This window comes from Bufo gargarizans, chromosome 3 (genome assembly GCF_014858855.1).
Source record: "Bufo gargarizans isolate SCDJY-AF-19 chromosome 3, ASM1485885v1, whole genome shotgun sequence".
In the NCBI taxonomy this organism is placed as follows: domain Eukaryota; kingdom Metazoa; phylum Chordata; class Amphibia; order Anura; family Bufonidae; genus Bufo; species Bufo gargarizans.
Window position 1 is genome coordinate 465,131,144 of NC_058082.1, and position 24,594 is coordinate 465,155,737.

The 24,594-nt window shown below is 43.3% G+C and overlaps 1 protein-coding gene across 2 annotated transcripts in view; it reads left to right on the forward strand.

Moving 5' to 3' along the window:
• Nucleotides 1–24,167, forward strand: part of GIT1 (GIT ArfGAP 1) — a 132,901-nt gene extending 108,734 nt beyond the window's left edge. For both annotated transcript variants that reach the window (XM_044283647.1, XM_044283648.1), the window contains 8 exons: nt 1,134–1,261; nt 2,455–2,607; nt 3,634–3,849; nt 7,657–7,746; nt 9,190–9,266; nt 14,845–15,027; nt 19,891–19,954; nt 21,593–24,167. In XM_044283647.1, the coding sequence (XP_044139582.1) occupies nt 1,134–1,261; nt 2,455–2,607; nt 3,634–3,849; nt 7,657–7,746; nt 9,190–9,266; nt 14,845–15,027; nt 19,891–19,954; nt 21,593–21,805 (1,124 nt within the window). In that variant the 3' untranslated portion in view covers nt 21,806–24,167. The remainder of the gene's footprint in view (nt 1–1,133; nt 1,262–2,454; nt 2,608–3,633; nt 3,850–7,656; nt 7,747–9,189; nt 9,267–14,844; nt 15,028–19,890; nt 19,955–21,592) is intronic.
• Nucleotides 24,168–24,594: the final 427 nt, after the last annotated feature.

The following is a 24,594-nucleotide window of genomic DNA, read 5'->3' on the forward strand; positions in this document are numbered from 1 at the left end:
CCTGCATGGATTTTCATGCATTTTTACACCAAAACCCACGGATTCTGATGCAGAATCGCCCCAGATCTCACACTTTGAATTGCAAAAGGTGCAATCTGCACTGAAAACACGCACAAAGAATTGACATGCTGCAGATTCCAAAATCCGCACTGGAAACTTTCCGCACAGTGGACATGAGATTTTGGAAATCTCATCTACTCTGATACGGTATTGCGCTGGTTTTTGCTGCGAAATGTCAACGGACTCTACATTGCAAAGGGAAACTGACATGCCGCAGATCTGATACCCGCACTGCAGGTTGATTCACATTGTGATTTTTGTGTCTGGATGAGATTTTAAGAAATTTGCTGGTATTGTACAATACTGTGGATATGGACCGATAATCAGGCCAATTATTGTGGATGAGTGTTTATAGAAATGCTCGTTTCCAGCAATTGACCTGTGTAAAAGATACCGGTAATCACCTGATGAATGAGCCAACGCTTGTGCATCCGGTCATAGTGTCTTTCTTTCATCTGGCACCTAAAATCATTGGGGGACATTTACTATATGATTTACTGCACACGCCATATTTTCGCAAACTTTTCCCGCTTCACACCACTTTTTGGAAGTGACAAGAAAGGGGGGTGTAGTGAGACTGTCGCACGGCCAGCAGGAGGATGCACCAAATCTAAGAGAGGTGTGCGCCTCTGCATACATTTTGCACATCCTCCAGTGACGCGGAAGAAAACGCCAGTCTTGATAAATGCCCCCTATTGTTTCTGTGCAGCAGATTTTCTATGGGGACAAGCAATCGCTGTAGCAATCACTTCTCCCCATACAGCGGGGGTGATAGCGTCATGTAAATGCAGTCCTCCTCTACTTTGACAATTAGGCAATCATTGGGAACATTTGGTTCATTCCCGATAATTGTCTGGCTCATCGGTCCGTGTAAAGAGTCTGTGCTGAACGTGCCATATTTTCCGTGCTGAACGTGCCATATTTTCCGAATTTTATCACTGCAAGTAATTTAACTAAACGGCATTTCCATTCCTATGCTGGCACGTTAGGTTTGTTTATTTTATCGTTGTTATCTATGTAATACTCTTAAGGTTTTTAGTGGGTTATAATAATTAGAACTGTTTAACTTACAGACAACTTTGACTATACTCTGAGAAACAATGCCAATGACTGTGATGACCAGCACGACTATGACAGCGTAGCTTCCGATGAAGACACAGACCAAGACCTGCTCAGAAATTCCAGGAACAATCGAGCCAGGGTGAGAGGGTCAGAAGATATCACACAAAGCGGTTCATGTTCAGACACCAGAAGACACTATACATCTGTGGTGGGACATCAGCTCCTGTGTATCCCAGATATGTGTTGTGTGTTTTCTGCATGCATTATTTTGGCTTAGTCACATATCCTGTCTGGATTGGTCCCAGCAAAACCAACGCGTTTTATCAACTACCCAGACATGTGGGAAGACTCAAAACATTATTGCTGAATTTTTGGTCTAGCCCCCAGCCATTACAAGAATGCTGAAGGCCTGATCAAAGGAACAGTATTGTCTTACAGCTCAATTCGTAACTATGATAAATAATGATTATTACTTTATGCACTTATATAGCTCTACTATATTCCGCAGCGCATTCTAGACATTATCATCACTCTGTCCCCAATAGGACTCACAATCTATATTCCCTATCAGTAAGTCTTTGGAGTGTGGGAGGAAACCGGAGAACCCGGAGGAAACCCACGCAAACACAGGGAGAACATACAAACTCTATGCAGATGTTGTCAAGGGTAGAATAAAAAAAGAGAAGGCGGCACTCACCGAATCTTCAATAAGTCATAGCTTTATTCAGGTTAAAACATAGCGGGTGTGGGTCACAATTCACAGAAGAAAAAAGGCAACAGCCGTTTCGCGCAGCAATTGTGCTTTGTCAAGGCTTTGTCAAGGCTTGACAAAGCGCGATTGCTGCGCGAAACGACTGTTGCCTGTTCTGGCTGAGCACCACTCGATTTTTTTGCATGGTTGCTGAGAGCAAGTTACCTGCACTGTACCGCATTTAGTAGTGCCGGCTGTGTTTTCTCCTTTGTATTGCGTCTATGCAGATGTTGTCCTTGGTTGGATTTGGACCTAGGACCCCAGCGCTGCAAGGCTCCAGTGCTATCCACTGAGCCACCGTACTCCCCCTTCTCAAGTGGTTGGAGACTGGGGTTCATATACCCAGAGTCATCCTGGTGCTTAGTATGCCACATGTTCCGTGCACCGTATTATAGATGCTGCTGTGTAGATTTAGATTTCAGCCTGACTGGAACAGAATGAATATTTCTCATGTTATTCCCAAAGCTCTACATTCAAGGAGGTTTTGCACACTGTTGGTATTGTACTGATGCATGCATCTAGCATAATGTATGTGAAGTGAAAAGTAATTGCTGTGTACTACGATTCTACACTCTGTGCAGAGCATGGACTCCTCCGACCTGTCCGATGGTCCCATTACTTTGCAGGAGTACCTGGAAGTGAAAAAAGCTCTTGCGACATCCGACGCCAAAGTTCAGCAGTTGATGAAAGTAAATAACAATCTGAGTGAGGAGCTGCGGCGACTTCAGAGAGAGGCGAGTACATGATGACACTATTGACTGTCTGTAAGGACCACTAGCAGCCGTAGTTTGGATGTCCTAATCATACACACTGAGGTCACCTAGGCCTGTGAGATCCTGCCTGCTTCTTAGGGTGGCCATAAATATTTAATAGCTGTTGGCCAAATGATTTTTTCGGCCAATGGCTATCTCTCCCGGCTACCATGTTCCGATCTGTTGAACGTGTCTGCGTAGTCAATGGAGAAGGTGGGGGGGGGAGCTGCTGTCTGATACGTCTGGTAGTGGCTTATCTCCTGGGAGAACAAAAGGAATGGGCAAAAATATTCATATGACGTCTGGGGAGATTCGGGAGCTCCTCGTACACATTAATTGTTGGCCGACATTGCACTAATTTTTATTGGGGCCTTTAGACCAGCCAAGAATTGTGCAGAAAAGGGAGGCCAACATGACAGGCCTAATATACAGTATTAAGAGGGTTAATTTTTTTATTTTTTTTGTATAGCGTGCCAATTCAGTCTTAAGATTAAAGGGGTTGTCCCACAAAAAATATTCTTCATTTTTGAATCCTTGATATTGCTTGCAATTAAAAAATTAGGATAGCCACTGAGCTATTCTATAAATGTATAGCGCCACCTGCGGTTTGTTCTTTTCCTTGTTTCTTATCCACCTCACTGAGGTTGTCGCACAAGCTCAGCTCTCACCAGCCATGTCTTCTGTTACAAGCGGTGTTAGTTACAGGGAAAGATCTACAGCAGAAAGGACACACTCCCTGAGAAAGTATACACAACCTGAGCTGCCTGCCTGCGAAAGTATACACAACTGAGTGATCAGTTTAGCAGAGGAAATAAAGTGTAATAGGAGGCCATTGAAATCAGTGCGTATCTGTGTCAAGCATGGATCCTGGCTGCAACAGTTTCTATCCTACAGAAAGGGGTAGTCCAAAATATACAATTTATTTCTCAGCTCACACGTCTGTGAATTCTACTGTAATTTTATACATTTTTTGTTTTATTCCTATCACAATAATCCAATTTCTCGTAGATTCATAAACTGCAGTCTGAGAACTCCCAGATCCGTCACCAGTCTGGCCCTTCACCACCACCACCAGTAAACCCCGAGAGGACTGAACACCAGTTACCCTCAGCCCACCGACGAGACCGGCAGGCATTTTCAATGTATGAACCAGGATCAGCCCTAAAACCATTTGCACAGTCCACAGATGACCTTAGCAGTCGACTGCAGCCCTTCCACTCTGGGGTAAGTACTTGTATGTAGGTTACCCACAGTTGTTCTGTCATTAATTACACCTCTAGGTATCTGGACTGTATATCAAAGCTGAATATAATGGTTTCCAAATTCTGGTTTTATATGAATGTGTAACTAAGACTAAATTCACGCCACACTTGTGGTGCACTTTCCGCGTATATACTGAGAAAATCTGCCTTTTCCAGAATGAATGTTGACTGGACACCCAGCAATGACTGTTTTTTATGGTCATAGCTCATAGATATGCCAAAGAGACATTATAGCGGTTTTCCGTGATATTTTTATCTGATTGATAGGGGTCTGACACCCAGGACCCCGGCAGATCAGCTACTTAAGAAAAAGCACTTGCGCAGTGCAGTCTCTTAGTCTCATGTTCATTGGTCACATGGCCTAGGCCAGTGATGGCTAACCTCTGGCACTCCAGCTGTGGTGAAACTACTACTCCCAGCATGCTCCATTCATTTCTATTGAGTTCTAAGAAGAGCCAAGCAAGTGTGCATCTTGGGAGTTGTAGTTTTACCACAGCTGGGGTGCCGGAGATTAGCCATCACAGGCCTAGGCACAGCTCAGCCCCGTTGATGTGAATGGGGCTGAGCTGCGATACCAAGAAAAGCCTCTATACTAGGGATCAGCAACCTCCGGCACTCCAGCTTTTCAGAAACTACTACTCCCAGAATACTTCATTCACTTCCGTGGGAGTTAGAAGAGCAGCCGAGCATGTTTGCATGCTGGGAGTTGTAGTTTCACAGCAGCTGGAGTGCCGAAGGCTGCTGATCATGGCTCTATACAATGTACGGAGCTGTGCTTGGTGAGCAGAGAGAAGGCCGTGGTGCTACTGCAAGCGTCTGTGCCTTCTCAAACAGCTGATCGGCGGGGGTCGGATACTGATAACCTATCCAAAATATCTCGGAAAACAGTTTTAAACAGCTGAGCAAATCCTGCATTATGGATATGCCATAAAATTCCTATATATAGTTTTTTTACTTGGTCCTCTTACAATTTTTACTGGTGTAGATGATGGATGGATAGATAATAAAAATTACATGCTTTACTTAAAAAAATCTAAAATAATGTAGGATCTATGCATATAAAAACATAGCACAAAAAAACAACTAAAACGACACATTGATACAAGAAACCAAGAGAAATACGTAACGTGTTTAGGGTCTCCTATGTTTTGGGGTTGTTTCTTTAATTATGTCTACTAAAGTTTTAATTGCTAGGCCATTTGTGAGGCCAGCTCTTGGAGCGATGTAACTGGTGGCTAATGTCAGTATTTTGCCCACCAGTGCATGAAAGTCTATGGGGACATTTATTAGGACCACTATTTTATACGCCCGGCTTAATCTGTCCCTCACTGGCATCAGAAGAGCCACAATTATTATGAGGTGCACGCCTCTTCATAATTGTGGCGCACGTGTGCAGGTCCGTACACCAAAATGGAAATCTACACTCGTATGGGAACTGATTTATATTTCAGGTAAAATCTGTGTCAGTTTCCTGGCATTGATTATAATAAATGTGCTATGCCCAGCCCTGCACTGCCCACTCCTAGCCCTGCTTTGTCGAGTTTTTTAAAAAGTGCCACGCAGAGCTGAAGACCCTCAAAAAGGCAAAAATAATAATAATTGTGCAAGCTGGGTGTGTGCCACATTTGTGACTTTACACAAGTTTTCTAGCATACAAGGAATGATGAATGCTTTCCTTTGTACACAAAGTGGTGCTTGAAAGTTTGTGAGCACTTCAGAATTTTCTATTTCTGCATAAATTTCAGCTAAAACGACATAAATTTTCATTAAATTTTTTAGCATAAAACTGGTGACAGATTTTCTTTAACATTAGTTAATGAGAGGAGGGTTCCTTTGTGACCTCGTGGACCATTACACACCTTGCTCTTGGGTAGGGATGAGCGAACTTGTGTTTTAAGTTCGGCATAAGTTATGCTCCGTGGTAGCGGAATCCATAACGGAATTCTTAGATAACCCGAACCTTGTACGCCGAACTTAAAAACACAAGTTCGCTCAGCACTACTCTTAGGGTGATCTTTGTGGTCGACCACTCCTAGGGAGGATAATCATGGTCTTGAATTTCCTCCATTTGTACACAATCTGTCTGACTGTGGATTGGTGGGGTCCAAACTCTTTAGAGATGGTTGTATAACCTTTTCAATCCTGGTGAGCATCAACAACTCTTCTTCTGAGGTTCTCCTTTCTTCGTGCCATGATACACTTCTTCTACATGTGTTGTGAAGATCAGACTTTAATAACTCCCTGTTCTCTAAATAAAACAGTTCACCCACTCACACCTGATTTTCTTCCTATTGATTGAAAACGCCCAACTGTAATTTCACCTTCAAATGATCTGCTAATCCTAAAGGTTTATGTACTTTTGCCACTCACAGAGGTGTGATATTGGCTCCTGCAAACATCCGTCCAGTTCAGCCTGACCGCAAGTGTATTCGGCTTTTAAAAAAACATCCCCGCAGACATACCTGAGGTGCTGTTACAGAGGCCCGGCAAGTGCGACTGCTTGCGATGCCTAAGAAAGTTAAAAACACGCCGAAACCGGAGTGGGAGCTGCGATCCCAAGATGGCGTGGGCGGGGAGGAGGAGAATGTCGCGCGTATGCTGCAGCACCAGGACATCGCAGCGCGACTGGGGAAATATGGCCATCAGCCCCAGAGAAGCCAGCCAGAGCAATGGGGAGACGCAGTAGGAGACCAGAATGGTTCAGGGCGTAATGACAGCTCCTCTGACGAAGAGATGCCTATGCAGGACTCGGATGTGATTCTTAGTCAGCAGGCTGCGCTCAGTCAGCCTAGATGCGATACCCCTGTGACCCCAGTGCAAGTTGCATCAGATGCAGAGCCTACTTTAAAAGATATAATGGCAGCCATAGCAAGCTGCAATTTCACTCAAGGAGGACATTTCTATCATAAGGCATGATCTTCATAAAGTGGCAGAGCGTACTTCTGAGGTGGAGCGCAGGGTATCTGCATTGGAGGATGGTGCTAAACCGCTGCACAAGGCCGCCAAAGTTGCTGCACATGATATAGCGGCATTATACGCTAAAACGGACGACCTGAAATAGGTCGCGACACAACAACTTGCGACTAATTGGTGTGCCCGAAAAGGCGGAAGGACCGAATGCCACAGAATATATAGAAAAATGGTTGGCGGCTAAATTTAAAGATAAAGGCCTTTCCTCCTTGTACGCTATTGAGAGAGCGCATCGTGTCCCAACTGGACAGAGGTGTGATATTGGATCATTTTCCTCAATAAATAAATGACCAAGTATAAAGTTTTTAACGCATTTGTTTGATTTGGTGATTTTTTTTAATCTACTTTTAGGACTTATACGGAAATCTCATGTAGTTTTAGGTCAAATTTATGCAGAAATATAGAAAATTCTAAAGGGTTCACTAGCTTTCAAGCACCACCATGGACGAATTACATTTTATGAGGGCCAAAGCCCAAGTTTAAATTGTTGGTATTTTTATTGTCCCTATATGAGGGCTGAAAATCTCAAATATTCTAACCGTGAAAATTAACCATCAGAGTAAGTTATTATGTGATATCTAATATCACAGAAGATGAAGAGTCCACGTAAAACACATGCATGGGTTTGTTTTCTTCTGCCACCCTGTGTATGTCCTTAGAGTCGTCTCCTGTATATTGGTGATGGTTTTATGTTGTATGTTAGTGCCAGAGGATCCGATGTAATTGTGGCATGTAGTTCTAGACTGTGCTCATTTCTTGTGTGTGTGCATGCTGCCTGACGCTCCCCTTCCTATTCTAGATTCGGAAAGGCATCAGTGCCTCTTCTGTGCCCTTCCCCCCTTTGTCCTCCCCTCTGTTCTCTGGACCCCCGGACAATACCCGGAACATGGTGAAGTACCCCCTCCTTTGTATTGACATTTAATTACTAATTTTGGGGTAACCCTTGATGAATGTTAATAAACAGAAATGGCTCAGTAATATCTGCCTCATTAAAGGAGTATTCCCGTCATAGAATGTGATGATATCTCTGCTTTTCTTCTGCACAGGGCCGCTCCCGGCCACCAAGAAAATGGCACTGCGTTCCAGTTGGCCGGGAGTGTCGCTCTGCAGAGGAAGGCTTCGTCCACATTTCCGTGTCAGTGTCATGTCTGTGGAAAAAAAGCATACGTGTTTCATCCGTGAAGGATCCGTGGTTGGTCCATGTGTCCGTTTTTACCCCTTGTGTGCCATCCGGAATTCACTGACATTGCTCTGCTAAAAATCTATTTCCAAAGAATGTCCAATTAGTCTTCAGTGAAAAAACAGCCGTAACGTGGATGCCATCCGTGTTGTGTCGTGATTTTCACAGACCCATAGACTTCAATGGACGTGCTTGGTCCGCACCACGGATCAAGAGTGCATGTCTCCTTGTTTGTTTGTTTTTTTACTGACCAGCGGTGAGTAAAAAAAAATACTGAAATGTGAACAGACATTTAAATCAATGGGTACGTGTGCTGTCTGCAGAAAATGGGGAGAGAACATGTCGGAGAAAACCGGAAATGTGGATGAGGCCCAACACCGTGAAGGAGCTGCATCACGTTGCACCTCTTTATTCTAAGGATTGTGGCCCCCCACCAACCAGCAAGTGCTGGCCTATCCTAGCAATATGCCTTGACTCGTTTATGGGAAAACTTCTTTAATATTGATCCATAATAACCAGTGCTATGCAAATAGCTGAATTCTTACCTAGGATGTGACCTGTCCATGGTCTGCTGTTCGTCTATGTGATAGTTGTCTTTACACTGCCTGGCTAGTCTTGGCATGTGAACCCCTCGTTAATTTTTATCTAGTACGATCCAGCTGCTCAATAGGTCCACGATAAAAAAAATGGATGCAACACAGGAGTTACACAGACCTCATTCGTATTTTGTGCACCACATAATGCATACGGTCGTGTGCATGAGGCCTTATTGCATACCCTTTTGTAAGGTTTTTGCAGAGCAAGGCAGCTTTTGAAATTAATGCTACCAATATATATGCCCTCTTAACATTTTAATCAAACCTTACATTTTTTATCCACAATATGTTGCTCTCAATATTAATTCTGTAGTAGATTTTATGCATCATGTGAAAAGCGGGACATACACATTAGATAGGCCTGTTGGATTTCAACATGCCTGATCATTTTTCCTCCTGGGAGACATTTGGCAGAGAGAGAGAGAGATGTTGGCCAGATGATCATTTAGCCTAAATCATTATTGCTTTTTAGATAATAAGTCTTGTGATGTATATAGGAGTTTATAGATGTTGAGGTTACATGGTAGTGAGACTGAATGCTCTCTTTTCTCTCCAGTCTGTTAAGGCAGACCGTCACGGCAGTGGTGCGGACAGTGACTATGACAATACACAGAGTACAGAAACAAGCGTTGGGTAAGTTCACAGAATAACACTTGGTTTGCCTGCTATGGACCTGCCCCACTGCAGGTTTGGAAAATGACATTTAGCATCTGCCAAAAATTGCTATTGCCAGCAAACTGCATAAACACGCTTGTGAACTATGCTATTGGGTTAAATATACCAATCTGATTACATTAAAAGGGTTTTCCGAGATTTTAATACTGATGACCTATCTTCAGGATAGGTCATCAGTATCTGATCAGTGGGGGTTAGAAGCCAGCGATGCTCCTGTGAGCTCACAGCTTACCAAGCACAGCGCCGTACATAATATAGTGGCTGTGCTTGGTATAACAGCTCATCCCCATTTACTGCTATGGGGTTGAGCTGCGCCTAGACCATGTGACCGATGAACGTGTCGTCACTGACCTAAGAAAAGCTGTGAGACTGCCGCAGCGCTACTGCGAGCGCCGCTGCCTTCTCAAACGCCTCTCTACACCCGGGACCACCACCGATCAGATACTGATGACCTGTCCAGAGGATAGGTCATCAGTATTAACATCTGGGAAACCCCTTTAATCTCATATTTGTATGATACATTTGGTTAATTTTCACCGGCGCCTCCCCTAACAGCACTCAGAAGAGGGTGCTCCCTGCCTCCAGGACAGGAAACCACACGGAAGCTCAAACTTTAAAAGGGGCCTCCTCTCCTTACCTAATCAGTGTTTCTTGTCCCGAATAGCGTGGAAGCTTCTCCTGTGTTCCCGAGCAGGTTCGCTGAAAATTTCAACCGCACGGCCTGATCTCTTCCCCCCGCTTTGGGAGGGCTGTTGCAGTGGACAGGGGCTCCGAGGACTCGTGGCCTCCCTTCCCTGTACCTCTGGCATAAGTCCTGTTGAAGGCAGCCCCCAGGCTCTATCCTGCATGCTCCATTGGAGGAGCGCAGGGCATTCTTGTGACATTCCAGTGGGCGGAGACTTCCGGAGGTTGGGGAGTCTCGTTCTGGATTGCAGGCCTTGCGGGCGTCATGGGGCTACGGCGTCACGTACGTACGAACGTCAATTTAAATGGAAACCAGATTCAGGGAGCAGCGACACGTGCTGTTCCCTTCCTTGCAATGTCGGCTCCTACTGACATGGATACCGCCCACAAGCCTTTTGGATGTGGCCGCAAGCACCATCAGCCCAGTAAGCCTCCTCTCCTGACTTTGGCAGATTTTGGTGTATGGGTTATGCCTATTATCCACCTTGGGTGCCTGGTGTTGGTGTCTATTCCTTGGAAGTTTTCTGAACCATATTTAATTTCTTTTTAAAATTTTGTAGGGTAGAGACACCTCTACCTCCAAGGCACCTAGGTCTGATTCTAGTTGCAAAAAATGCACACTCTGAAAATCTGCAAAAAGTCATTTATAGCTAAAGCCCAAAAAATCACTTTGCCCCAAATGTGCTGAAAAAGTGGTGGCTCAAGAATCTCCTTCCTTTCTAGACTCCTTGCGGAGTATGATTTGTGAAGAGGTTAATGCTGCAGTGGAGTCTAGGCTACCTCCCTCTTCACCGCAAGCCTCTACGTCTCAAAAATCCCAGAATTCCCAGTTATTCAAGTTGGATTTGGATGAAGGGGAGATTGCTTCTGACATATACGCTGATTCATCTGACGACGGGAGGGGAGACCATTGTTTCTCCCGGAATCCCGAAAAATAGAACCCTGATTACAAACACTTTCAAAAGAAAGTATCCATTTTCGGACTCTGACTCAAATCTTTGGGATAAAAGTCCAAAGATTGATGCTCCAGTGGCACGGATATCCAAAGAATCCTCCTTCCTGTTTGAGAACAAGGGATTACTTCGTGATCCAATGGATAAGAAGTGTGAGAACCTACTGAAAAAAGCTTGGGAAGTAAATACAGCTATGTTCAGACCAAGCATTGCATCGACCTGTACCGCCAGATCCCTATCAGTATGGCTTAATCGGCTAGAGGATCATCTTGCAGCAGGAACCCCAAGGGAAGAGATTTTGGCCTCATTGCCCATGCTTAAAATGGCCCTTACATTTTCTGGCCGACACCTCTGCAGACTTAGGTTGTCAGCAAGATCAGCTGCTATATCTAATGCCGCCTGCAGGGCTGTATGGCTCCGCTCTTGGTCGGGAGATGCTGGTTCGAAAAAGCAGTTATGTTCCATCTGATGTGAGGGGGATAGGCTATTTGGGTCAGTGTTGGATGACGTTTTAGAGCAAGCTTCCAATAAGAAGGTTTTCCCACTGACTAAAAATATTTTCATCAGAGACGCTCCTTTCGTAGTCAAAGGAAGCCAAAACCAGAACAAAAGAAGCGAGAATATCAAAAGCCACTCAATGATGACAAAGGCCAGGTGGGAGCAAGATTAATAAACTTTGTTCCACAATGGAGAGATATAGGAACCTCCCCTGCGATACTAGATGCCATTCAAAGAGGTTTCATGCTAGAATTCAGCATTTACCCACCAAACCACTATATTGTCAACAAACCATTGGCAAAGAAAAATGAGCAGTCTTACCTAGAGGCAGAGATAACCATCTTGATTCAAAAAGAGGTCCTGCTACCAGTTCCAGAAAGTGAGCAACAGTGAGGATTTTATTTCCCAGGGGGATCTTTCAGGCTTATTATAAACCTAAGGAGTCTGAACAAGTGCCTATCTTACAAAAAGTTCAAGATGGCGACCATAAAATCAACAATACATTTCCTTCCTCAACATTGTTACATGGCAACAATAGATTTGTAGGACTCCTATTACCATATACCCATTTTCAAAGATTTCTCAGGGTGGCAGTATTTATGAGATGTCGCCTATGTCATCTTCAATTTCAAGCGCTCCCCTATGGCCTGTCCCAGAATTTTCACGAAAGTAGTGGCAGAAATAACCAGTTATCTTCATCCACAGGGCATTCTTATTGTGCCGTACTTGGACGACTTCCTATTGACAGCAGAATCCGAAAATCAGCTTCTGGTACATCTAGACCTTGTTCAAAAGACCTTCACGGATCTGGGATGGATCATAAATGTCAAAAAATCCAACCTCGTTCTGGCTAAGCAAAGTCTTTTTAGGGGTTCTTCTCGACTTTTGCTTACTGATGTCCTTACTCCCAGAAAAGAAGCAGTCGCCCCTTCAGTTAAAGGTAAAGCAGTTGTGCAGCCTAACATCCTCTACTATCAGAAACGTCATGACAATCCTGGGAATTCTAACATCCTTAATCCATGCTGTCAGATGGGCACAAAGCCACACCAGAATTCTGCAAGCCTTTCTTCTAGCATCTTGGGATGGCAACAGAAACTCTCTGGACAAAAAAGTTTCAATTCCACTGTTCGTAAAACGTTCCCTGGCTTGGTGGAGGATAAAAAGAAATCTGCAGAGAGGTGTCTTTTTCTAGCGTCAAGAAAATCTTCTAGTGGTGTCAACAGATGCCAGCAGACGAGGCTGGGGAGGCCATGCGGGGGACCTTATGGTTCAAAGAGTCTGGGACGATTCCATGCTACAGGCATCTCTAAACCTAAGGGACCTCAGAGCAGTCTACGAAGTTCTTTTAGCCCTTCATTCAAGGATCTCTCTCAATCATATCAAGATCCTGTCAGACAATATGACGACAGTCGCTTATTTAAACAGGCAAGGAGGTACCCGAAGCAGATCGTTGGCAGCAACATGAAGAGATATCTTTTGTTTTGCGGAGAAATGCCTATCCTCTCTAACAGCTGTGCATTTGAAAGGAAGCCGCAATAAGGTGACTGATTTCCTCAGCCGTCAAACTCTAAAAAAGGGAGAATGGACTCTACATCCCAATATATTTCTTCAGATTATCAAGATGTGGGCTGTTCCGATTCTGGATTTATTCGCAGATAGGAGGGACAGAAAAGTAAATAGGTTTTGTTCCCTGTCTCCCCTAGACGGTCCAGAAATAGCCCTATCTTGCCCTGTGGCCAAAGGGTCTGTTATATGCATTCCCCCCATTCAGCCTGATTTCGAGAACCCTGATGAAGGTGGCAGAAGAGGACGCACAGGTCATCATGATTGCTCCCTGTTGGCCCAAAAGGGCTTGGTTTCCCCTCTTACTCAGACTATTGCAGGTAATATCCTGGACTCTCCCAGTGTTTCCGGGCCTTCTCCAACGGGGGCCAGTACACCATCTGGGGGATTCTCAGTTGAAGTTGACGGCATGGAGATTGAACGCCAAAATCTGAAGCAGAAAGGTCTCTCTGACCCTGTAATCTCCACCCTGCTAATGAGTTGAAAGGTTATAACCTCCAAGATCTATCTCGGAACATGGAAGGCTTTCCTTTTGTTTTCTAGTAACAGGATCCAGCAAAGTTCCTTAGCCAACAACCTTGTTATTCTGGACTTCCTGCAGGCAGGTTTGAACAAAGGGTTTAAGCCATCCCATGAAGTTCAGATCTCCGCTTTAGCAGTTTTTCTAGAGACAAACCTAACTGATCATTCTCTAATTAGGCGATTTCATCAAGGGAGCAACCAGATATTCCCCCAGATTACACTCTACCACCCCACCCTGGGACTTGAACCTAGTCCTTACGGCACTGATGGACTCTGTTTGAACCTATTGAAGATATTTACCTCAAACTCCTGACCCTAAAGACTCCCTTCTGACCATAACAACGGCAAGAAGGTTGGGGGAAATACAGGCCTTCTCTTGCTGTCCTCCTTATTTTAGGATTCTAGACGAATGGATAATCTTAAAACATTGTCCATCCTTCCTACCGAAAGTAGTATCCAGATTTCACTGTAATCAGAAAATCAATTTACCATCATTTTTTTCATCACCTTCTACAGACCTGGAGAGGCACTTTCATAACGTGGATGTGAGACGTTGTGTGCTTGCCTACTTAAAAATCTGGAGAGAAGATAGAAAATCGGATCACCTCCTTCAGTTTTAGGGGCCTAACAAAGGTCAGGCAGCCAGTAAGGTGGATAAAGCAGGCAATTTCTCTGTGTTATACTCAGAAGACTCAGGGCCCGTTCAACAGGGGCTATGTCGACCTCTTGGGCAGAAAATGCGGACATCTCGAATGAACAAATTTGTAAAGCAGCTGTGTGGCCAAATCCAATTATCCTTTGGGCGCAGAATTCTTTCTGCCGTAATCCCACCCTAGTAAAACTCCTCTGTTATTCCTCCTGTCAGTGTGGGAGGCGCCGGGCAAAAGGGTTAATTGCTTTTACCGGTAATTGGATTTTCCAATAGCCTCCCCAACGGCACTGGAGGTTTCCCATCCTTAATTATGGTTTCCTTGGATTTATGATTTCATGTTCATTCTTGTATTCCAGTTGCATTATTATAATTTAATTTTTGCATCACTACTGTGTACTTTGTTATTCACTGATTAGGTAAGGGGAGGAGGCCCCTTTTAAAGTTTGAGCTTCCGTGTTGTTTCCTGTCCTGGAGGCGGGGAGCACCCTCCTATCAGTGCCGTTGGGGAGGCTATTGGAAAATCCAATTACCGGTAAGAGTAATTAACCCTTTTTCTCATACAAAATAGCTTCTCCCATGTTTCTGCGGAAATGCTCAATTAACAGAAAAGTGGCTGGTGTGTTATTTTGCATTGGCTCAAAGTGTGGTGGATATTTTTATGTAGGGTGGAAGGAAGAAGGTACCTAGAATTATCCCGGGATGAAGATTTCCACGCTGATGCAGAAGATGTAGAGGTGGAGTTGGACGCGACCCTACCCAGCACAGAGGATGTGATCCTCAGGACGGAACAAGTGACCAAGAACATCCAGGAGCTGCTGAGAGCTGCACAAGAGTTCAAGCACGATAGGTGAGAGTGGGGATTATCTGTACCTGCCCATCAGTGTCAGAAAATACCTGGAAAGTGTATTTAAAGGGAGTCTGTCACCACATTTGAGCATGTTAGACCGTTAAAATAGGGTTATGTGATCCAGCCAGAACATAAAAACGGTACCTTTGTGGTAGAAAACTGACTTTTCAATTTGCAGAAAACGAACTTATAAGATTATCTTCTGAGCCCTCTCAAGTGCCCAGGGCGGTCTCTCAATCCTCGGAGCCCCAGGCAGGCACCTCCTAAACGGCTGATAACTCCGCCCTCCGTGCGCCTCTGCCCGCCCGTTTACTCCCCTCCCCTGTCCCTTTCCACTGCGGCTGTGCGGTACAAATCGTAGCGGGCGCATGCGCAATAGGTATTGCGATGCCCTGCCAGGAGCGGGCATCGCATTGCGCATGCGCCCGCTACGATTTGTACCGCACAGCCGCAGTGGAAAGGGACAGGGGAGGGGAGTAAACGGGCGGGCAGAGGCGCACGGAGGGCGGAGTTATCAGCCGTTTAGGAGGTGCCTGCCTGGGGCTCCGAGGATTGAGAGACCGCCCTGGGCACTTGAGAGGGCTCAGAAGATAATCTTATAAGTTCGTTTTCTGCAAATTGAAAAGTCCGTTTTCTACCACAAAGGTACCGTTTTTATGTTCTGGCTGGATCACATAACCCTATTTTAACGGTCTAACATGCTCAAATGTGGTGACAGACTCCCTTTAAAAATGAAAATTTTGTGAAAAAAATATATCTTCTCAAATATCTAGTTCAACATGTAGAGCTTTTGTACTTTTTTTTTGTAATTCTTATTTTGAATCAGATAACTTTTATTCAACATAATTTATTTATTTTTTTAAGAAAAAAAAGAATACAAGCAATCAGACCCCTATCCCAACCCCACCCCCTTCCCAGGTCCCCCCACAGCCACCCAATTCCCCTCCCCCGACTCTGGTGCAGGTCTGCAACGTAGAGAATGTCCATAGTAATGTTTCTGTTAAAGGGGTTGGCCACTCTTAAAATACTTTCCACTACTGTGTGGCAGGCAGGGAAAAAGTGAAGTTCCTAATATACTTCATTAAACACGTCTGCCTGCTTTTCTTTTCATTATAAGCCACACTCCCTTAGTCCTGCTCTACCTTGCAGCTTAGTTCGTCCATGGCTGCACGCGATATAGAGGAGCTTGAGAGCAAGGTCGTCCATGCGCATGTGCAGTCTGCTCCTGTCAGTGGTGGGCTCCCTGCTTCCCGCTCCAGCTCTGACAGGAATCAGCTGCTTGTTCCCTCTCTACAAACAGCTGACTCCTGTAAGAAGCTGGCTGAAATAAAAACCTTCAGAGTCCCTACTGCAGTAGTCAATCCCCATCCTCCCTCTGCACTACCACCACGCTGCCGACCCGCTAGGCCACGTCCCCTGCAACCAACAGGGAAAGCATGACATCTAGCCAGGAACTATGATGTATATGTATATGTGTATATAATATAATATGCACATACATGCTTGATAAAGACTGCATTGAGCGGTTAAAACGTTGCAGATGGGTCAATAAAGGGTCGACTTTTTTCACTATATCAATTGTAGTGCTGCCTCATTTTTTGGGATATATATATATATATATATATATATATATATATATATATATACACACACTACACACTTGTTATATATTTATGTGAATATACATTGAGGTCCGCAATGCATGGGCACTTACCGTATGTGTATATATGTGTGTATGTATCTATATGTATGCGTGCGTGTGTATATATAAAGCAACAGCAGCACAGTAAAAAAAAAGGGTAGTTAGGGTGCAACTGAAAAGGTGGGCAACCTTTCCTCCAATATAGTATATCCAAAGAATAGGCAGCACTCCAAATGTGATAAAAGGTAACGTTTCAGCCCACTCGATGGGGCCTTTGTCAAGGATATATATATATATATATTATGTGTGTGTGTGTGTATATACATTGCAATACGCAATGCATGGGCACCGACGGTGTGTACACTGTCTGCAGATGTGAACCTATTCACTTTAATGGGGTCTGCAATCTGCATCTGACAGTACTTTTTCTCGGTGCGGAGGCATGGACAGAAAACCCATGGGTACACTCCATAGGTTTCCGATCTGTGCTTCCATTCCGCACCACACCGTATGTTTGGATTTCAGACCCATCACTTGATACGGTGCGCACACAGCCTGTTTATTGCGGGCCACGATACAGGCGCAGGCAGACTATGGTCATGTGCATGAGGCCTAAAGCCATACCGCCTTCCAGTATCCGGCAGGACAGTCCCGGATTTAAATGGCGGTCCTGGTACGGGGGAGGTATGTCCAAAATGGATCAGTTTTGCCCTAATGCATTCTGAAAATGATCCGTAAAAAACACGAGTGTGAAAGTAGCTTAAGGCACATATTGCCCCTCTTCCTTCAATTCTAAAGTTGGGAGGTATGCTAAAGCACTGATGAAATGACACCTAAGGTGCTGCTGTTACTATGGTATCACAGTTGGCCAGGGATGTCATGTGATCACTCCTCTGAAGATGCATGCTGGGATTTTTACTTTCACTTTGCAGCTGCTCCGCCCACACTGCCTCTTATTAATGGGAGCATGCTATGCTAAATGCAGTAGAAAAATTATATATATATATATATATATATATATATATATTACACATTAGATCTGTCATTATAAAAATTCCTCTTATCTTTAGTTTTTGTCTGGGGCACTTTATTTGTTTTTATACTTATGGTGGCCAACCCCTTTAACCTCTTTAGGACACATGACGTACCGGTACGTCATGTGTATTTCCGATCACCGCCGCCCGGTGATCGGAACAAGGTGCCTGCTCAAATCGTTGAGCAGGCACCTTGGCTTAATGCGCGGGGGGGGTCCTGTGATCTGCGGTTTGCGGCTTTTCAACGGTGCGGTGTAGGGGGGGACCCGATGGCATGGAAGGCAGCGCGATGCCTAAGGAAGTAGACATATTAGGTATCGCAGTGTCCGTATCAACCGTCTCTATAAACATATCACATGACCTAACCCCTCAGATGAACACCATAAAAAATAAAAACTGTGCTAATTCAACCATTTAAAAAAAAAAAAAAGCTGTTATTGTGTAAAAATAAAAAAAAAGTATACATATTAGGTATCGTCTCGTCCTTATCGACCGACTCTATAAAAATATCACATGACCTAACCCCTCAGATGAACACCATAAAAACTGTGCTAAATAAACCATTTTTTGTCACCTTACATCACAAAAAGTGTAAAAGCAAGAGATCAAAAAGTCATACGCACCCCAAAATAGTGCCAATTAAGCCGCAAAAATCATACCCTACCCAAGATAATCGCCCAAAAACTGAAAAAACTATGGCTCTCAGACTCTGGAAACACTAAAACATGATTTTTTTTTTTGTTCCAAAAATGAAATCATTGTGTAAAACTACATTAATAAAAAAAAAAAAGTATACATATCAGGTATCGCTGCATCCGTGACAACCTGATCTATAAAAATACCACATGATCTTACCTGTCAAATGAATGTTGTAAATAACAAAAAATAAAAACGGTGCCAAAACAGCTATTTCTTGCCTGTTACCTTGCCTCACAAAAAGTCTAATATAGAGCAACCAAAAATCATATGTACCCTAAAATAGTACCAACAAAACTGCCACCCTATCCCATAGTTTCTAAAATGGGGTAATTTTTTTGGAGTTTCTACTCTAGGGGTGCATCAGGGGGGCTTCAAATGGGACATGGTGTCAAAAAACTGTCCAGCAAAATCTGCCTTCCAAAAACCGTACGGCATTCCTCTCCTTCTGCGCCTCTATTTTCCATGAATTCTTGTGGAACACCTAAAGGGTTAACAAAGTTTGTAAAATCAGTTTTGAATACCTTGAGGGGTGTAGTTTCTAGAATGGGGTAATTTTTGGGTGGTTTCTATTATGTAAGCCTCACAAAGTGACTTCAGACCTGAACTGGTCCTTGAAAAGTGGGTTTTTGAAAATTTCTGAAAAATTTCAAGATTTGCTTCTAAACTTCTAAGCCTTGTAACATCCCCCATAAAATAAAATGTCATTCCCAAAATGATCCAAACATGAAGTAGACATATGGGGAATGTAAAGTAATAACTATTTTTATAGGTATTACTATGTATTATAGAAGTAGAGAAATTGAAACTTGGAAATGTACAATTCTTTTATAAATAAAAATTATTATTTTTTACTTCATTTTGCCAGTGTCATGAAGTACAATATGTGACGAAAAAACTATCTCAGAATGGCCTGGATAAGTCAAAGCGTTTTAAAGTTATCACCACTTAAAGTGACACTGGTCAGATTTGCAAAAAATGGCCTGGTCCTTAAAGTGAAAATGAGCCCGGTCCCTAAGGGGTTAAGGGTTCTTTATTAAAGTTCGGATCCATATCCTGTCTCTTGACTCTGTGCGGTTCTTCGGTCGTTACTTCTGCTGTCCACAGGAGTCACATACAATTAGACTCTCATCACATTTCCATTCACTTATCTTTTACTATTTCCCAGCTACAGTAGTAGACCATCACCCAATCCTGCCCAGCTGCCACCTACACTCGACATTTCTACCACATCTCCCATCATCACTGCTGACACAAATTCTAACCAAATACTCATTGGTGGGAAAAGCCCATTCTTTATAAAGCTGAGGTTGGGCTGAGAGCACAGAATCCACCAGTGGGACGTTTGGAGTCTCTGTGTTTGTCAGATGACCACTTTTGGATGGATTTCTCCTTTAAATTCTGCATTATGCCATTGCTTGATTCTTCACAATATCAGTTTTACAATTCTTCTGTTCTGTCCTCATATATCTTTTTTATTTATTTTTTCAGTTTTGTACCCTGCTCCGAGAAAATCCACTCTGCAGTAACAGAAATGGCATCCCTCTTTCCCAAGGTAAATGTACTTAAAAGTTCTAATAGTTAGTGAAACCTGAAGACCACTTCTGTAGCCCAAGTATCATACACCTACCACAGCAACAACAACAAAAACACACTAAAACATAAGCTTTACTTCTAGTATTCTTAAAGAGGTTGGCCCATTTCAGACTTTGGCATATTACTAGGATATACCATCAAAGTCAGTTAGGTGCGGGTCACACCTCTGGGAATTCCTAAGGGAGTTCTGAAAATAGCCAAGCGAATGCTCTTAGCTATTTTCGGACATTCATACAGGTGATTGGAGAGTGCACAGCACTCTATGGGACTGACCGAAGTAGCTGAGCAAGCACTCTGCTATTTTCGAAACTCCCATAGCGGTGAAAAGGAGGATGGCTGCTCTTGTGCAGTGCGTTCCCCTTTACTTTGGGGGCTTGTTCTGGGGTTAGGTGTGCACCTAGCAATATGCCATCAGTGTCTGAGATGGGAATACCCCTTTAAACTTAATTTATCAAAGACCAAAGGTGTATCTGTGATGTATCAAATAATTCCCAAGTAGGGCAAATACATAAATCAGTAAATCATACATAGCAGCGGACCATATTACTCACTCGTGTCCACAGGTCCTTCACATGGCTAGTTGGAGATGTAAAAATACCCTGTTTGGCCCCAGTGCAAGTATTCCTCCTCCTTGCTTCAGGGTATTAAATTGTCTGTGCACATGTACTGATGGGTAAGGTACCCTTATCTTCATCTCCTGTTATGCCCTGCCTAGCCAGCAGAGGTGCCGCCCTGAAAAGCACTCCTAGCATACAGTGGCTTAGACAATTACTCCCTACTTGCTAGTGAAGTTATATGCCTTGTCCTGATACATTTGCCTGTCAAATATTTCTAATGACTGTTCATAAAATCGCTTTAATTCCACTTTCACAAATGTGCAAAGAGATAGTATTGCTCCACTGATGCAATTTGTGTGAAATTGCGGCAGCACACGTATGTATGGAGTCAGTGTGTTTGGGCCTGAGGATTGCTACTTCTCCAAGGGTGCCCATACATGGTGCAGCCTGGCTGTTCTGCAGCCGTCCTTGTCATTTGAAAAAGTGCCAGTGGCTGCATTGTGAAGGCAAACAATGGTGCAGCCTGGGAATTAGCGCTAGTCTGCATGTGGGGGGGGCTGGGTCACACATAAGGTGACAAAGGATTAGTGGAAAGGACCATGCAGCTAGTCATCTTCTGAAGGACCTGTGGAGGGAGTAGTATGATCGGTGTCTAAGCATGATTTAGTGGTTTTTAGTATTTCCCAGATACCACTCTATGGATCTCTACAAGTTCTTGACTGTACATAAGCGTTCACCAAGTAGTCCAGAGTGACCTAACATAACACTGAAAGCCTTTTTGAGATGACAAGAACCCTCTGCTTACAAAAACGTCTAAAGTTTTACTTTACTGTATATTTTATGTCAGAATAATTCTGGCCTGCACACATTGGAGCGTCCTTCCCTTCAGCTTTCTTTCCAGTATCAAGCTCACAATTTTTTATATTTTCCGTAAGCTGCGGGGTAACATAGAGTAAGGTATAGGGACCCTGTACTGCTCATTAGCTATAATGTTATTTTTGATATTTGATTTCCTGACATTTCATTTTTGTCATTGGTAGAAACCAGCGTTGGAGACTGTACGCTGCTCCTTGAAGCTGCTCAATGCTAGCGCTTACCGACTGCAAAGTGAGTGCCGGAAAACTGTTCCACCAGAGCCAGGGGCAACGGTAGACTACCAGCTCCTGACACAGCAAGTCATTCAGTGCGCTTACGACATTGCCAAAGCAGCTAAACAGCTGGTCACTATCACCACCCGGGAAAAGAAGCAGTGACCTCCATTTTCCTCTAAGAACCTTGCCCTTTCTAAAGGCATACAGAGCTGCCAAGAGCATGAGACATGGAGGACTTCTCACAGCGTTGGATGAGACTGGGGCTTCTACCCTCTTGGCTGATTGAGACATTTGCCCCTGCAGGCCAAATATTTAATGTGCAGTCCCTTACAAAGAGAAATGCCATAGAGATGCCCTACCATACAGTCATTGTGACATACACACTATCCTAACTGTACAGAGATCATATATATATATATATATATATAATCTCCCCATGTGTACAGAGAAGAAATGCGCTTTTGGTTGTAGAACCTGTCCTGCTGCCTGTCCTTTCTGAACTTGGCCAAAAGAAAGTTTCTTGTAGCTTCTTAATATTTACATGCAGAATCCAGTAGAAGTCATCACGTGAAGCACCGCTACGGTATGGGCCATGGATAGGAAGAGATGGCTGTAACATATTTCATACCCAAAGCAATTGGATTGTAAATCTGCAGTTTTGCAATCCACAAATGGCACAAATTCCACATCATTTTCAAGAATAACCCTTAGTTCCACCCACTTATCATTATGAATCATTGTCATTTTTTATTTATATTTTTACTGTACTCTGATTCTGAATGCAAACAAGAATCAACTGGTTATGAATAAAAGGTTCTCGGTGAATGGCATAAGCTATAAGTCAGGGAAGGAGAATGCCCCACATAAGCGTTCAGACGCGTGGTGTTCTTTTGTCCATGTCCGCTTTGCCTGTTATTAAGTAGGTGGCCATCTCTGGACAGCTGGGTCTGAGCCTAGAACAGGTTCTAGAATGATAGGAACTAGATTATTGCCTCTCTCTGTTTCCCTCTGCTGGTTCCATCGAACTACATAAGAACTGTTTGGGTGCTATATCTTGGCTCTCATTCTGTTTCAATCAACATAGGGAAACTTTGGCAGATATTCGTTTGTGATGCAAGCCCTTAAGTATGTTGAAATATTGGAAGCTTCACGATGGGAATGCGTCTTTATCTGCCTTCCTACTCTGGTGAGGACAAGTCACTGATAGGGTTACAACAAAGGCACTCAAGTTTAAAGTTCAAAGAAAGAAGCTGGAAGCGCCCCTTGCAGCGTGTATACACACCTGACAGTGGTACCGCTGTGTGTATTTGCCAAGGTAACCTGGCAGGTCAGAAAAATCCTTGACTGACCATTCTGATCTTTCTCCTTTGCTGTGAATGGGTCACAACACTAAACGTACACTGGAATCTGTGTGTGTGTGTGTGTATGTATATGTATGTATAAAAAATATATATATATATATATACACATGCATATATAATAAACATCTCTTTTTGTTATTTAGGAGGAAGGGATTCATGTAGAAGACTGTTCTTGTATTTTGTATGAAACCACTTTAAGCTCATTTTTCAAAGCAGGCTTCGACAACCTATCATTTTTGTCTTTGCATCCATGCCAATTCAGGACTTAGAGAGGTGGTCTGGATTTGGATAAATGTCTGCCTTTTTCCCAGAAGCAAGGCCACTCCTGTTTATTACTTGTTTCTGGTATTGCAACGTATTCATGTTAATGGCACAAACAAAAGTGGCGCTGTTTCTGGGGGGGGGGGGGACCTTTTATATTCAAATTCCAAACAACCTGTTTAAAGACTATGGACACCTTTTGGGGCAGTTTTTTTATTATTGCATCTTACTCATTTTGGGCTAAAAATAATTTTTTCTATTGGTCTTCAATAAAAATGTTTAGCGTTTTCTGAGATATAGGGGTTAAAATCAAAGTTTTAATTTAAGCCCTTTTCTTATCAGTCTGATAAGAACTGAGCTATAATGAGTATTTTTGAGGTCAGAAAATCAGAGAGGAGTTCCACATCAAAGAAAACAGGAAGTGACAGCTTGCAAACAGACCGATTTTTCTTTAACCCCTGTATCTTGGGAATAACTGAACATTTCTATTAAAGACCAATTTAAAAAATGATTTTTAGCTCAAAATGAGTAAAATGCAATCATAAAAAAAATGCCCCAAAGTTGTCCATAGCCTTTAAAAGGCTAGGTACACCTTTTGGGAGTCATTTTTTTTATTACTGCATTGTACTCTATTTTGAGCTAAAAATCATTTTTGTCAATTGGTCGTTATTGAAAAGGTTGAGCCCCTTGCTCTGTACTGCCTTGAGATTCTTTGGTAGCATGCTCAGTGTTTTTGCTCTGTTCCATCAGCCCTCTCAGCTGATGACTCCTTATCTCTTAAGAATGTGGCTTAAATAAGTGTTTATGACCTTTTAGTAATTTAGAGATAAGCTTTTATTAGATGATTAGATGACTGGCACAAAGTAAAAGTACAATTCACACTCCTAGACAGTTAACCCTTTGTGACAGAATGCCTGAATAATTTTAATACATTTTGAAAAAATGATTTGAAGCACAAAAATGAGTAAAATGCAATCATAACAAATAATTGCCTCCAAAGGTGTACATAGCCTTTAAAGGGAACCTGTCACCAGGATTTTGTGTATAGAGCTGAGGACATGGGCTGCTAGATGGCTGCTAGCACATCCGCAATACCCAGTCCCCATAGCTCTGTGTGCTTTTATTGTGTAAAAAAAACTATTTGATACATATGCAAATTAACCTGAGATGAGTCCTGTCCCTGACTGATCTCACATACAGGACTCATCTCAGGTTAATTTGCATATGTATCAAATCGTTTTTTTTACACAATAAAAGCACACAGAGCTATGGGGACTGGGTATTGTGGATGTGCTAGCGGCCATCTAGCAGCCCATGTCCTCAGCTCTA